At 45.3% G+C, this 16,562-nt stretch overlaps 1 protein-coding gene across 5 annotated transcripts in view; it reads left to right on the top strand.

Annotated features, from left to right (window-relative positions):
• Ndrg3-ps1 (NDRG family member 3, pseudogene 1) overlaps window positions 1-16,562 on the top strand; it is a 35,018-nt gene that overhangs the window by 10,110 nt on the left and 8,346 nt on the right. For 3 of the 5 annotated variants that reach the window (XM_063285109.1, XM_063285110.1, XM_063285111.1), the window contains exons 2-9: window positions 4,169-4,289; window positions 5,990-6,052; window positions 8,188-8,248; window positions 8,510-8,596; window positions 11,770-11,826; window positions 13,766-13,869; window positions 14,805-14,870; window positions 14,955-15,006. In XM_063285109.1, coding sequence (XP_063141179.1) covers window positions 4,169-4,289; window positions 5,990-6,052; window positions 8,188-8,248; window positions 8,510-8,596; window positions 11,770-11,826; window positions 13,766-13,869; window positions 14,805-14,870; window positions 14,955-15,006 — 611 coding nt within the window. Of the gene's footprint in view, window positions 1-1,562; window positions 1,645-4,168; window positions 4,290-5,989; window positions 6,053-8,187; window positions 8,249-8,509; window positions 8,597-11,769; window positions 11,827-13,765; window positions 13,870-14,804; window positions 14,871-14,954; window positions 15,007-16,562 lie in introns of those variants that run through there. The other 2 variants (XM_063285108.1, XM_063285107.1) reach the window with 1 other exon arrangement.

Genomic DNA, 16,562 nt, shown 5'->3' with positions numbered 1-16,562 from the left:
TTCCACCACATGAGGTCTGAGGATCGAAATCAAGTGGTCAGGCTTGGCAGAAATGCCTGCAGGGCTGTGCCATCTCGCTGGCTTGTGCTGTGGAGATGTGGCAATATCCGGTCAGCTTGACACACTCTTCTGTGGCCCCCAGCAAAGATGCAGTTCACTGTCGAGATGGAGTTACGTTGAAAGGCCTTTGTGGGACATTTGTGTTTAAGATAGGTTCTCTAATGCAGGTAAATTCCTGGTCCAGCCAAGGATGACTTTGAACTTCTAATCCTCTCGCCTCCGGCTCCTGAGTTCTGTCATTGAAGTCGTTTATCACTAAGCACAGTGGTTTTTGCATTTGAAATCTACCTAATGTGAGACTGACGGATGCAGGTATCATCAGCAGAGATGCATTAGTTAATCAGATTGTTTATTTTTTAGGAATGTTAAAACTGGAATAGAGAAAATAAATCTCAGTATTCTGCTTCTCTTCCTTTCCTGTCCATCATTCTCCATGCTGTAGGCACCCCCACACAAACAATTACAAACCTTTCTGGCTTTACTCGGTTCCCTGAGCTGAGCTCTACTCTAACAGCTTCTCAACTTACTTTTCCTTCGTTTCATGTCTCATGGGACAGGTGGAACAAACTGCCCAGCACCTTAAACCAGGAGCAGTCCAGGGTGTCTCGGGACTTACGGACACACAACAAGGACCAGGAGTGAGAGTGGTGACACATCACCTAACAGCTACCAGGGTTACTCCAGTTTCAGGAGAAGCACCAAGTCACAGATACGCTCTCTCTGTCTCAAACACAGTTCCTAGAGAGGGATGCTGATGGCACATGACCAGATACCTTCCCGCCTCTAGGAAGGTTCTAGTCTAGGAATGTATTCTATGAACACGACAGCCAAGAGTCACTGCTCTAAGGGACAGGTGGTGTGAGACAGGCAGGAAAGGAGAGAGATTCTATGCCAATATACCTTTCAGTGTCTACTAGGTGTGGTTTGGATGGCGTGTGATACTGAGGGCTAGAGAGATGGTTCAGTGCTTAAGAAGGGTTAGGCTCTTGCAGAGGACCAGGGTTTGGTTCCCAGCACCCATATGGCAGCTCACAACTTCCTGTAACTTCAATTCCTGGGTATTCAGTGCCACCTTCTGGCCTCTGGGGGGCATCGGGCACACATATGGAGCACAGACAATATTCAGGAATTCACATATACACACATAGTAAAGCCTTAGGCCAGGTATAGTGATTCAAACCTTTAATTCCAACAGTCACTCAGGAGGCAGAGGCAGGTAGATCTCTGTGAGTTCCAACCTAGCCTGGTCTACATAGTGGATTTAGGGCCTACCAGGGTACTTAGTGAGACCCTACCTAAAAAAGTAAAAAGGAGACTGAGACAGTTTACTGATAAATAGTTTATTAGAAGAATTATTGATGCCACGAATAGACCAACAGGCAACAGTACAGTGGGAGTCTCTAGAGAGAAATCAGAGCCCATATGGCAGAAAAGGAGGCTTACCTTATATTCTTGGAATGGTGGGGAAGTCAGAGCAAGAACCTTCAGCTGGGCTTTCTGATTACCAGGCAGGAAGCATGAGAGGGGATGGAGAAGAGGATGTGTGTGGTACCAATGCCCCTGTGAGGTTAGCTCACTTCCCAGGTAAGAAATCCTGACACTGGGATGACACTGGGATGTCTGTTAGCTAAGGACTCACAGATGATGTCATACTGTAGTACCTGCCAGCCTTGAAGAGAAATGCTTGATTCTAATGATATATTCTTACACCACTGAAATGGTCTACAGCGAGACATGCATTCAGAGCTTTGAAACCTGTGACTTTTTACCCACAAAGAACTTCATGTTTCCATTTCCTTAGCTGTGCTCCCAAGTTTTTCCTGGCTCCTTATCCAACTGGCTGATCCCCTCCCCACAACCAATTACAAATTCACTTTCAACACATATACCTGGCCTCATGGTGAGGTTTCTCAGATGAAAAGTGAGACCTTTTCTGTGTGTTTGTTGTCTATCTCAAAAGAAGACCTAGAGAGTGGGAATACTAGGTATAACAGCATCTCTCTGGTGAGCTTATAGCTCCTGAAGACTTCCTAAGACCTTACACTGTCTTGTTATAGGAGCATGACATAGAAACACCCCATGGTATGGTCCATGTCACCATAAAGGGCTCCCTGAAGAGAAATAGACCATTTATCCTGACATACCATGACATTGGGCTCAACTGTATGTATTTGATTTTGCACATTCCCTTTTTAAGAGGAAATAGTTTAATTTCGAGTGTGTGAGTGTTTGCCTGCATGGATACATGGGCACTACATACATGCAATCCCCGTGGGAGCCAGAAGAGGATGTTGGATACCCCTCCCCCCAGAACTGGAGATACTGATGATTGCCAGTCATCACAGTAGTGCTGGAACGGAACCTTGGTGCTCGGCAAGAGCAGTAAGGGCCGCTAAGCACTGAACTCTCTCTCCAGCCCCAAACAGCTCCCTTGAACCATGCGTAATCTTTGTATTAAAGAGCATAATAACAGACTTCTAATAAAACGCACGCATCTCTCTTCTCCTCTTAAAACCCTTATTAACGGGAGGTTAATATTCCTGGGGTATGAGCTGGGTCAAGTATGGTGGGGCATCTGGAAGTACATTTTAGAAATTAGAACTGAGGTCTGCTTTATTTATTTATGTATTTATGTATTTATGTATTTATGTATTTATGTATTTATGTATTTATGTATTTATGTATTTATGTATTTATGTATTTGTGTATTTATGTATTTATGTATTTATGTATTTATGTATTTATGTATTTATGTATTTATTTATTTATTTATTTATTTATTTATTTATTTTTGAGACAGGGTCTCTCCATCTCTGTCTGTCTCTGTCTCTCTGTCTCTCTGTCTCTCTCTTTCTCTCTCCATAGCTCCAATGACCTGGAACTCACTATGTAGACCAGACTTTCCTTCAACTTACAGAGATCTGCCTGCCTCTGCCTCCCATGTGCTAGAATTAAAGGTGCGCACCGTCATGTCCAGCCTTGAAGGCTGATTTTTATTCATGTCTTAGGTTAGAAAGCCCAGAGTTTTGAATTCAGTAGTAAAAATATTCTTCCGGGGCTGGGGATTTAGCTCAGTGGTAGAGCGCTTACCTAGGAAGCGCAAGGCCCTGGGTTCAGTTCCCAGCTCCGAAAAAAAGAACCAAAAAAAAAAAAAAAGTATTCTTCCAATGGGCTTTTCTGCCTAGTATAGATTGAACATCCTTAGTCCAGTAATTCAGAATCTAAAATGCTATGAGTCTGACACTGAATGCGGACAGAAAACAGCTAGATACACCACAGGCCCAGCAGAACTACAATTGCTTGACCTGTGTTCTTGTTCCCTGTGAGTCCCCGACTTACAAAGACGAAGGGCCCACTTTAACAGTCACTTCAGACTATGTGCATTAGGCGTATGTAAGACAAAGTCTGCTTGATGTTCATCTTTAGATCAGTCCCCAAGACGTCTCATTCTGTTTCCACAAATATATCCAAAGCTGAAATCCTCACCGAATTAGCCACCAAGCATTTTACAAGTGGCTTTTCAACAAACAGTATAGAATTAGGATCTAGATGTGGGACCAGGCTCTGCTCACCTTCATGCTGCTCTGCCTTTCAGAGTGTTGGTTGACAGCCCAGGGCTGAGTCTTAGCCTGAGAAGTGAGGAAGGACCTGTACTGAGAGGGTTAAGAATGAGGCAGCATCTCCTCCAGGCACACAGCAGTCCTGACAATGGAGAGCCCGATGTGGTGGGTGTCAGCAGCTGAGGATAGCCCTAGCCACGGTCAGGGAGCTCAGAGTCCTTCCTCATCCGGTAGAGGGACAAGGTGCATAGAAGACAGCATTGTGGGTAGAAGATTGTTTTGTCACCACCAGGAAACCCAGCAAATATCCCCAAGATGCTTTCTGCTCTGAGCCCATTGCATGGAATTGAGAACCACTCATCCTCCAGGCACTGAGGTGCTCCCTACAGAGTCTTCCTTGGGCGTCTTGAGGCACAGGCTGTGTGCAGACTCCTCACTCGAGTGGGCTGCTGAGGAGAAGGGACTGAGAGGACACTGGTCAGCTTTGCAGAGCTGAGGGGAAGCAGGGAGAACTGGGGAACCGATGCACAGGAATCCTTGTCTCATAGATAAATCCTGCTTCAACACGTTCTTCAACTTTGAGGATATGCAAGAGATCACCCAGCACTTTGCTGTCTGTCACGTGGATGCCCCAGGCCAACAGGAAGCAGCACCCTCCTTCCCAACAGGGTAAGTAAGGCCCCAGGGAAGCTCTGTGGGAGGCATGCAGGCCAAAGAGCTGTGGGTGGCTGTAGGGGACTGAATGCTGTGCCCCCTTCCACTTGATGGCGTCACACGCACGGGTGGTATTGCTTGCCCGTCTTTCTGCCCTTGGTCTCAGAAGCTCGTGTGTTGATGTCTCCTTGGTATTTTCACAAACCTACAAAAGCCTCTTCATGGCCAGGACCTGTGTCCCTGTAGGCACAAGTCATGTGTCTGGAGTACCCACTTGTCCCTCATCTGTCCCCTGACTCATCCATTTTTATTTGTCACCTTGTGCTGCTTCCTGAATCTCCAAATACATAGGCTGAGCCCAGACTCCTTGACCCTGTTCTGGGAGGGTGGTCCCATCTGAGTTCCCACCTAGGGATGGAGTTTGGTCACTTGGGGAACCATTTTTTTTCTAGAGCCACATTGATGGGCAAAGACACCATCTGACTGGCCTTGACACCCACCATCATCCTAAACTTGCTCTGCCTGTCAGTCACAGGCTCCCAAGTGCCCCCTGGACAGGGCGCCAATGAGTGCTTTTGGGGTAGGAGGGAGCCCTTCCCCCTCGTGCTGCATTTTTTTTTTTTTTTTGGTTCTTTTTTTTCGGAGCTGGGGACCGAACCCAGGGCCTTGCGCTTCCTAGGTAAGCGCTCTACCACTGAGCTAAATCCCCAGCCCCTCGTGCTGCATTTCCAGTGACTTCTGTAGAGTAAGCATTCCTGACAGGGGAGAGTCTGCCCCTGCATGGGACCCAGGCTCTGCCAGACATTGTTTAATGCTCTGTGTGTGTTAGCTCTCTCGGCCCAACAGGCCTGTGCGATTCTTCATCAGTGTGCAAGGATTCAGCCTAAGATGTCCTGTCACACAGAGTCCTAGCTGACTGTCCATGCTCTTGTGTCTCAGATACAGTTGTCATTCGTCCAGGTGCTGTCTGTCAGGATTGTTCTCAACTTGTGCACAATGGTGTGAGACACTCCACTCCTTCCAGTGCAGCAGATGGCCCTGGGTTTGTGGGGCAGAGGCCACCAAACATGGGAGACTGTTACACACACACCCACACACACACACGCGCACACACGCACACAGTCTCATTTTAAAGTATCCTGTCCCTTTCTGATTCTGTCATCTGTGACTTTCTCCTTGCTCTCCCTCCTCTGGGTCAGCTCTGGGCTTGCCTGGCGATTTCAGAGTCAGTTCATATTATTAGTAAGTAGTTCATAAAGTGAATGCATTAGGCTAAGTGAAATAAATGAGCATCTATTCTGAGGATCCTGAGTTTATAATGATGCACAGGCCCAGGAGAGTGTTGTTTCCTGCTAAGGTAACTGCCTAAATATGACTGGCAGACCTGTTGCTGGGCATTCCTGAGCCTGGGAGTGCATGTTAAGGCTGTGGAAATAGCACATAGTGGGCCCTGTAACCAGTTCTTTTCCTGTAGCCTGCTCTAGTACAAGGAGGGTGGCCTTTTATTTCTTCCTTACGTGGCAGTCATGGAGGATCATGGCGCCTGCCAAACTTACTTCTAGGCACCACAACACCTCCTTTGAGCCTTTGGTAAAATTAATTAATTAATTAAAATAAATCTTGTGTTTCTCTAAGACTCCTGGAGTGGTCAAGGTCTCCTAGTGTCTAGGAACTGTGGTGCTTTCTAATTCAGGAGCGGTTACTCTGGGTTTCAGGTATCAGTACCCCACCATGGATGAGCTGGCTGAGATGCTGCCTCCCGTTCTTACACACCTAAGGTGAGTGTCTTCTGCAGGCTTTCACTCAGATAAACAGGTGCTTTCCCACTGAGATCTGCGCCCAGCTCTGCCACCTTATTGTTTTTGGCTCTGTATTCTTTATTGTCCCTAACTATAGTTATGTGCAAAGCAGAAGAGTCTATGGTCATTGTATTAAATTTGGAGATGGTGTAGTTGATGATCAATCACAATAAAATGCCGTAAGCAAAGTGTTCCTGCGGTATGTCTGTCTCTCAGCCAGAGAGCACTTAGCTCTCTGAGGTTGCTTCTTGGCATTAAGCAACATCAGCATACAGAAGTCTGATATTATGATAGATAAAAGAACGTTTATCTGTATTTAATGATAGATAAATGGGGCTAGCTAGGGAATGTCTTTCCTGCTGGGTGCTGTATAGGCTAAGACAGAGCGCCAGGGCAGAAGGAAAGACCAATTATCAGGTCAGGTAGAAGAAAGGCATATTGTAGCATCAGAGAAACACAGACCAGACTCCTTACGTCTGAAGGGTCAGATAAACGTTGGCAGTGCCTTTGCTGGCATAAAGGAAAGACACTGAAGTATTTTAATCCTGGACTGAAGCACAAGTTAGATTTTTAAAATGATTACTATAAGTATATAAAATATAACTCAGTAGAACTATATCTGAAAAAGAATTATTCCTGCTATAGTCGTTTGTAGAGAAGTAAAAGCTAAACACATGGACACAGTTAAATGACCATAGTCTTTCAGGAAAAAAATGAGGATAGCTTGATACTTGGTTCTGTTAAGAGATGGATTAAGGGGTTGGGGATTTAGCTCAGTGGTAGAGCACTTGCCTAGCAAAGCGCAAGGCCCTGGGTTCGGTCCTCAGCTCCGAAAAAAAGAAAAGAAAAAAGGAGATGGATTAAAATACATTTTAAGGATGGGAGACAGGGCTCAGCCATTGAGGTTCCCACTTCTGCAGAGAACCTGAGTTTGGGTCCCAGCTTCTACTAACACCTGCCTGTAGCTCAGCCTCAGGGAATCCACATGCTCTTTTGAACTCCACAGGCGCCTGGCACTCAACCTGTACATGGCCACACACCGTAAACATAAATTCAAATAAAATCAAGACTGCCACACATGGGGGTCCATCCCACAGGCAGTCACCAAACCCAGTCACTATTAAGGATGATGAGGGGTGCTGACAGGAGCCTGCCTCATATAGTTGTCTCCTGAGAGGCTCTGCCAGAGTCTGACATATAGAGGTGGGTGCTTGCAGCCAACCACTGAACTGAGAACAGGGTCCACAATGGAGGCGTTAGAGAAAGGACTGAGGTAGCTGAGGGGGTTTGCAACCCCATAGGAAGAACAACAATATCAACCAACCAGAGCCCCCAGAGCTCCCAGGGACTAAACCACCAACCAAAGAGTACACATGGAGACACCCATGGCTTCAGCCGCATATGTAGCAGAGGATGGCCTCATCGGCATCAGTGGGAGGAGAGGCCCTTGGTCCTATGAAGGCTTGATGCTCCAATGTAGAGGAATGCCAGGGCAGGTAGGCAGGAGGGAGTGGGTGGAGGAGGGAACACCCTCATGGAGGCAGGAGGTGGAGGGATGGGATGGGGGTTTCTGGAGGGGAAACTGTGAAGGGGATAACATTTGAAATGTAGATAAAGAAAATGTCCAATTAAAAAAATGAAAAAAAAGAAAGTTTGTTTATTTAAAAAAGGTAAAAGTATACAAATGTAAAGTAGGTTATAATGAAAATATTTCTGATGAATTTTGAGGTAGTAGCAAAAATGATTCCCAAGTTTGAGGGGTGTGTGTGTTTATGTACATATGTATATACATACATATGTATAGATATATGTGTAGATGTATAAATGTGTATATATGTCTAAAAACAGACCGTCTCAAAAAAATATGTACACACATGTGTATACACACAAATACATATATGTATGCATACATGTATATGTATACACACATATGCATACTTTTTTTTTGAGACAGTCTCTCTTGTAGCTCTGGTTGGCATGGAACTTAACTATAAAAGCACATTTGAAAGTGGATGGTGTTTTCCTTGTTACCATAGGTAAGGCACTGAAGGTTGTGAAGCATCCCCATGCATTCTTTCCGTAGGTAGTTAGCACTCTCAATTATCTGTTCACAGTATGAAGAGCATCATTGGCATTGGAGTTGGAGCAGGAGCCTACATCCTCAGCAGATTTGCAGTGAGTACAAAGAACTTGCCCATAAGCAATCCCCTATGAGTTGGACAACCACAGCACGCTCCCCATCTGCTGTAGCAACAAAAATCCTGTCTTCCCTGAGCGCCCCATTCAAGGGGAGGTGACTTCATCCCTTTGGAGAGACTGGTTTCCTGGTGCTAGTCAGATTTCAGGAGGCATTGTCTGTAAATGCTCCATAGCACCTCTCCTGCAGAAGTGGGAGCGGGAGTCTCACACAGTTGTCTTTTTCTATCTCTCTCTCAGCTCAATCATCCGGAGCTGGTAGAAGGTCTTGTGCTCATTAACATTGACCCGTGTGCTAAAGGCTGGATTGACTGGGCAGCTTCCAAAGTAAGTACTAAGGGGTGGAGTTGTCTGTTCATTCTCTGGTCTCTTAGAAAATTACCTTTATAGGGTTTAAGGGTAAAATGAGATGTTTTGTTTTGTTGAGTGTTGTGAACTGAACTTGTTGTGCAAGCATCCCTAACATCCAGCTTTAACCACAACCCCACTCAAAAGGTTTTATATATGCAACTTACAAATATTTACACATGTAATCACCACTCAGCTGGTACGCAGAATGGTCTGCCTTTTCCTGCCTGATGCTCCTTGCCTGTTATCACCTTATTCTAACTTCTATTACGAACAGACAGGCCTGGTCTGTCTAAAGCTTCCTGTAATTGGTATTTTAGATTACAGTCTTCTTCCCCTTATCAGTGCAACAGCAACAAAGGATTTCCTGTCACTGTGTGTTTTTCTTCTTTGGGGTAGAGAGAGCGGGCCTAGAGCTCCCCACATGCTCGACAAGCACAGCACTGCCATGCTGCCCCCCAGCCCTACCATCCTTTTAGCAGTTAGAGCTTAGAGCTTGCATCTCCTAAGAGGCAGGGATGTCACTGCCTTTTTTTTGGAATATTCTTGCAAAGTTTCTTTTAATATCTTCTGCCCTGGGCTGGAGAAATGGCTCAGTGGTTAAGAGCTCCGACTGCTCTTCCAGAGGTCCTGAGTTCAAATCCCAGCAACCACATGGTGGCTCACAACCATCTGTAATGGGATCTGATGCCCTCTTCTGGTGTGTCTGAAGACAGCTACAGCGTAGTCATAAATAATAAATAAATAAATCTTTAAAAAAAATATCTTCTGCCCTTCTGATAGAGTTCCTCGTTCAACATAAAAATATTTCAGAAATGAGTCTCTTGCTAAATTCTTGTAGTTTAGATATCTCTCTTCGTTTGGCTTGCACTTTTAGTTGCTTACTAAATAAAATGACTGGATGACTCATTATCTTTTGTAAACATTGAAGCAGCTCCTTTCTACTGTTCCACTAGTCATTTTAATTATTAATGTTTACCATATGGAAAATGAGGGAATTTGGTCTTTAAAATATGTGCCACCAGATAGAAAACAAAATAAATATGCTAATGACCTATCACATATAAAATCTCCATGCTGAACCAGAGCCAAAGAGAGGTCTTGGGAAACAATACCCGCTGTGGTCGGGTCCACTCGAAGCAGTCTGCTTTCTTACTGAAGTGCAGTGCTATTCATGATCTCATACAGATCTATTTGTGTTGACCTAAAGCGATGATGTTTTCCGTAAGAGAAAAAGGACTTAAGCCTGCTAAAACATGACTAATGTAATAATTTCATTTTTAAATTCCTGCTTTTAAATACTTTGTAGTTACCATAAGTGTCTTTGTAATTTGCCACTGAAAGAAGTTTCCCCAGAACACTATGATCCTGCTTATCACATGTACCAGGACTTTAATTGACACTCAAACCCATGACATCCAGCAATTCTGTATCTGAGAACTGTGTAGTGATGTAGATTTAAGCAGAGGGTTAATAATCTTTAAAGAAATGAACACGTATTTAATGCTTACCGTATACCAGTCACTGTTCTTAACAACTTATTTTTATGTTTAAACTGCTCTGCTCAGGATATCAAATGAATCAACACATCATCCAAGGTCACATAGCTAGGACTCACCAGGCCAGGACATTTGTAAACATTGTAAGACAGAAAGATAGACACAGTCTGTGTACCAATAGTAGAGGGTACAAAGCTTGATACTAAGAGTAGAACAGTGTATGATCAAAGAATTACCTTCCTTAGGCCAGATGTGAGGTGAGGGTAGAGTCTGAGGTGAGACTGGCATAAGGACAGACTTGTCCAGGCATGCTTGGTAGCCACAACTTTAACCTCAGCACTCTGGGAAGCAGAAACAGAAGGATCTCTATGTAGACCAGCCTGGTCTACAAAGTGAGTTCCACAACAGCCAAGAAAACCTGTCTCGAAAAACCAAGGAAAAGAGACAGGCAGACAGACCTACCGACCTACCGACCTACCGACCTACCCAGGGCAGGGCATGGTGGCATCTGCCTTTAATCCCAGTGTCTGGAGGCTGAGACAAGGTAGCCTAGTCTACTTATCCAATTCCAGGTAGATGAAATCCTGCATATATTTTCTGCCTACCAGCAGATCAGATTCTGAACAGTCTGTTTGTCCCGCCCCACATGCATGTACATTTTGGGGAATATTGCCTTTCCTGGCTTTCAATGGAGTGAACTAACGACACTGTTGCCAGGGGCTGTGGAATCCTCCCCAGCCTGCCCTGTGTAAAATGCCTGTCTAGTATGCAGATATCCTGACCCCCACACTTAGACGTACAGCAGCCTGATGACATTCATGGAGCACTTTGGGTCTCTGAGCATTAATTATGGACAGTGCAGCTCATGAACTGAGCCGGGTCGTTACCCATGCTCCTCTCTCATTTGTAGCCTGGGGCTCACTGGCAGCCCACGGGTGATCTCAGGCCATCTTTCTTCCCTAACCTTTCACTCATGTCATGGCTCTCCCTCGCTTCCTTCCCTGCACCCCCAGCTCCAACTCCTCCAAGTCCTCGGTGGGAATTCCATCCAGAACCCAAGCAGCAGCTTAAAGGGGAGTTGGCAAGATGAGCTGAGCTGACATTTTTTCTGAAAATAGCCTGTCTCCAGATTTACACAGATTGCTGCATTTATTAGACCGAGATGCATCATTTTCAAATGGGAAGAATTGGGAGAAAAATGTTCAAATGTGAGAACATTCTGTAAATATAGCTTTTCCTCCCACTCCCTGAAATAAAGATAGCTAAAACTGGAAGGAATCTTATTTTTTGTGTCTTGGATGTCTTGGGCAGGGCTGTAAGTCATCTCTACCTGCCATCAACCCAGTGTAAATGCAGGAACAGGGGCAGGAAGGAGGCAGCGGAGGCCACAGCCCTCGACTGCACATCTCAAAGCAATGGCCACCGTTTCGTCCAGCCCTGTTTCAAAACAAACTCAGCTCATACCGTGGAAGGAATATTTAGATCTTCCTTATATTTTTGCTTTTTTTTTTTTTACATTTCTTTGAAATGTCACTGACTTGTGTTTTTATTTGCTTTTGAAGGATACTGTGGGTAAACTACACCTTCCTTTAGTGGGCAGCCTGTGAGATGTTCACACGTGCTCACTCCCTTATCACGGTTTCTATCTTTTAGCTCTCCGGCTTGACCACCAACGTCGTGGACATAATTTTGGCTCATCACTTCGGGCAGGTAAGCACCCATGCACCAGAAGAGCTGGGTTCCTTGGCTCGCACGAAAAGCCTTACTGTGCATCAGGGAAGAAAGAGAAACCTTGCAATGTCTGGATCCTGGCAGACAGCATAGCCCAGTCGGTCCGAAGGGCATGTGGGTCTGCAAAGGCCAGGCCCACTGGAGAGGCTTCTCTCAGCCTCACGGATCTTGGCACTCAGAGAGCGACAGAAAACAGCCTCTCCCCCACCTGTCCCCCGTGAGCAGAATGCCATCTGTGAATGTTTGACAACACCGGTGCCTCACCAGACAGCTTTAGAGCCACCAGGAGGCTCAGGAGAGGTTTCACAGGAATGGAAATTCCAGAGGAAGCAAGCGAAGAGCCATTGTGGAAGGAGCTTAGGTTGACCTTATCCAACCATGAGCTGATGGATGCTGGCTTCTCCAGCAGGATGGCTGCTGTCCTGGGATGGTTGTTGGTGGGGGATTTGCCTCCAGTCCTGTTTTCTAAGGGAAAGTGAGTGACAGAGACACTGAGTGATGAGGTGGGGAGCTGTGAGGGCTGCAGTGTGGAGGGGCAGTTACAAGGAGGAGCAGAGGCTGCTCAGTGAATCTGCATCCTTAATTCTAAATATGCCTAAAGGAGAATGGAAGGTTGGCACAGGTCAGGTGGTTACCACCGACTGAGTATGTGTGTGCTGAGTAGTTTTTATTTTATCCGGTGTATGTGGTATAAGCCTGGATCCTCTAAAAGAATAGTCAGTGCTCTTAACCACTTAGCAATCTCTCCAGCCCCTTGGCTTAATATTAAGAGAGGGAAACCAAAAGCCTGAAACACGGTGCAATATGCCACCACCACCATCCACATAGAAAGTAATGGAGCTGACATTTGAATCAAGATCTAGTTCCAAAGTCATATTCTTTCTTTCATTATTTTCTTTTATTTCACTATATTTTTACCAATGACACACACTTACACTCATTTTAGAAGAAGGAGCTTATTCAGGCTTTTTACAGAAAATCTGTAACACATCCCAGTTCCTATTTCTTTCTTTTTTTTTTTTTTTAAGATTTATTTATTTATTCTATGTATGTGAGTACACTGTCACTGTCTTCAGACACACCAGAAGAGGGCATCGGATCCCATTACAGATGGTTATGAGCCACCATGTGGTTGCTGGGATTTGAACTCAGGTCCTTTGGAAGAGCAGCCAGTGCTCTTAACCGCTGAGCCATCTCTCCAGCCTCCAGTTCCTGTTTCTTACAGGCAACCTCTGTAGGTCTTCTGATCCCCCACTCTCTTGCCTTTGACAGTGTCTATCCCAGGATTAGCCTCAAGCTTGGATGCTCTTCCTTTAGCTTCCCAAGTGCTGGGATTTTAATCTGGTTCTTTGTGGCTGGGTGATGTCCATCCATATCATTTTCTTGACAAAGAGGACGTAACTCACATATACTATTATGCACACATTATAATTACCTGTCTCTTGCCTTCATCCTATGAATTGTTAATATCCATATATATTTTTGTATAGAATATCTCCATACAAAGAGAACAAAACGGTTCTCTTGTCTTCTTCCTATTCATTAATCCCCTTAAACAAAATACTCACTGATCTATGGCCTTGCTTCTTTACTTTTGCCTATTTTTTTAAATTTAAAATAAGTAAAATCATAGTATATACTATAAGGACCTGGCATTTTTTGTTCTGTATAGCTATCTTTGGTATATGCCATTCCATTTACTAGCTGGTGCCCTGCTTTGACACAGAATATAGAGCCAAACTATGGTGAGGCCCATCAGTGTTGTTGATGTTAAAATGATGTTAGCCATTCAGTGGATTGGTGCATTAGTAACTCTGAGCACCACCCCAAGTTCCCTAGTGACTCTGAAAATACAAACCAAATAAGAGGAATTTGTTCTGCAATTCAGTTCACTAGTGTTTTCTTCCACTTGTTCTAGGAGGAGTTGCAGGCCAATTTGGACCTCATTCAAACATACAGACTGCACATTGCTCAAGATATCAATCAAGAAAATCTCCAGCTCTTCCTGGGTTCCTATAATGGGTACAGTTGTCTCCCGTCCCTTCAGTTAACTGTGCAGTGCAGCTCTGAAATCTGCTTGACAGTCGAGGAAGCAGAGAGGAGACTTAACCTAGTGCCATTGGTGTATATGGGATTGCCCATGATGTCTGACCATTCTAGGATGCAAGGGCTGTAAGAAAGATTTTTAAAAGAGCTTTAAAGAAGTACACCGTGAGTTCTAAAAACAGAAACAGTTTCTAGGTTGTCTTAAGGGAAAAAAGCCCAAGTTAGCATGTATTCAAAAAAAGTCCAGTAATATTGGGGTCCAGGGGAAAGCCAAGCACATGTAGGAAGACATGGAGAGAACAGTGGGGCTTGATTTTAGTGCTGTTTGCTGCTACTGCATCTTGAAGCAGGCAGAATAGCAGTTCCTTCTCCCTTGATTATTTCAAAATTTACTGTCATCTGTCCCTGTCCAAGGGTAGGCTGAGGAGAGAGCACTGATTCTTACCCTAGGAATAGTTTATCCAAAGGAGGAACGTGGTGGGGAAGGCTGCATGAGTCAGCTGTATGCTTGCAGAGATACACGGCCAGTAGGGCGCAATGCCAGGATTTAAATCTGGTTTGCAGAGCTTTCCTATAAGTAAATCTCTCTTCTCACGGAAAAGCACGCCATTCCCCCTTCAAGGGAATGTGCTCATTTCTACAGACCGCTTGGAAAATTCTCAGCCTTGAGGGTTTCAGTGGTGCAGCTGCTTGAGTTCTGAAGTTCTCCCCCTTTTCAGCATCCCACAAACCCCTGTTCTATAGCCTGCTACCATGGAAGCAGCCGCTCGGGCACAGCTCAGAGCCCTCCTGTCCTCGGGTGTGAGGAAAAGTGTTACCAGACCGTCATACTCTGGATTCCATGTCCAGGAGACACAGGAAGGGCCATGGTTTTTCCTGTAAGTGATGCTGATTGTGCTTTGTTTGTCTAGACGCAGAGACCTGGAGATCGAAAGACCTATTCTGGGCCAAAATGATAACAGATTGAAAACATTAAAGTAAGTGCCTGTCCCGACTGATCCGTGTGCAGCAGTGTTTGTCCTTCCTGGCTGACTGAGCCCTCTTCTTCCCCCTGTTCCTAGGTGTTCTACTTTACTGGTGGTGGGGGACAATTCACCTGCTGTGGAAGCTGTGGTAAGTGGTGCTGATGTGAGGAGACTGGGATGGAAGTGTAGTCAGTCCAACGTGTATGGCAGGCACCCTGCTGACACCATAGAAACATGACCACACTAGGTCTCGCTGTCCAACCGCATCTACCGGGTTCTTCTGTGACATACTTTGAAAAACCAGTTCCTCAGAGGTGTCACCAGGTCTCATCGATTGATCAGTGTGGTCCTTAATGGCTCTGTGTGCCACTGCCCACTCTGTCAATTATTGTCAGATTTTTACACCAGCCTTCCACTTGGGAAGTTACCACCACAAATCCAGTAGGTGCAGAGCTGCTGAGGGCCATAGCCTTTCCCTTGTGTTGACTTAAATAGCACGATCCATGATTTTTTAAGGTATAGTTTGTCCAAATAAATAAGGCCTTTTCTTTTTTTTTTTTTTTCCCCTGGAGCTGGGGACCAAACCCAGGGCCTTGCGCTTGCTAGGCAAGCGCTCTACCACTGAGCCAAATCCCCAACCCTGGCCTTTTCATTTTACTTCATCATTCCTGTTTTTAGAGAGGTGGGACCTCATCTGAAATACAGAGAAAACACTTCTCTAATCACAGACCCAACTCTCTTGCCAGAGCCCATTATGCCTCTGATGGTTGCCACTTTAGAGTTAGCCCCGGGATATCAGGGAGAAACCCCAAGTGCTATTGACCCCTTGTTGTGCTCACTTTGAGCATCCCCTATTCAGTGCTGAGGAGTAGCAGATGCTATCTCTGTTCCGGGATTTAGGAAATGCAAAGACATGTCAGAGACCAGTGATCGAGGTAGAGCATTAGCGTGTCTCCAACCCCGACGGAAAGCACACACAGCCTCAGTGACTGTGGTGAGCTCAACATGGGGACATAGTACGTTATGTGAATTATGAAGTGGTGAGACTGGAAAGCATGGTTCATTACACAGAAACAGAAGCTGGCTTCTTAGGAAATATTTATAGCTTATCTACTACACTCTTAAGCACTGTGACTGGATATCCATTTTAAAATTCTACCTGTAGAGTCGTGTTTTCTGTACAAAAAGGATGCATTTGTTTACTGCACTGTCCTTCACATAGAGCAGATTGAACCTCTGACTCGAGCTTGGCTTCTAGATCATCTCCTGATTTTAGAGGAGTTTTGTAAACCTGCCCTTCAGCAATCCCAAGATCCCAAGTTCACCTGGATTGCTGATTCTTGCCTAGGTAACTTGATCCACTCCCCGATGGCTCACTGCCGCTTCAGTCCTGCACATTCCCACCGCTCTGCTAAAGCACTCTGACCCTGTCAGCTCAGTCAGCTCCAGGCCTCTCGGAGTCTGCCTCTGTGTGCATCGTCTGTACACTTGGCCACCACAGTGACACGTGTGCCCTGCACAGCCCTCCTTTCTCTACCTCTGCATGTCTCCAGACACCCACCTCCTCTTATCTGTCTCTGAAAACCCTACTTGGTCTTCTGTGTGTTTGTTCCACACGGCAGAAAAGGTTTTGAACTTACTTCATTTCCCTTTGTGGTATGTATAGTCTTACCCGCTCCTGATTCTAAGCTCTTATCACAGCTT

Source organism: Rattus norvegicus, chromosome 3 (genome assembly GCF_036323735.1).
Source record: "Rattus norvegicus strain BN/NHsdMcwi chromosome 3, GRCr8, whole genome shotgun sequence".
In the NCBI taxonomy this organism is placed as follows: domain Eukaryota; kingdom Metazoa; phylum Chordata; class Mammalia; order Rodentia; family Muridae; genus Rattus; species Rattus norvegicus.
This window is presented reverse-complemented; position numbering and strand designations above follow the sequence as displayed.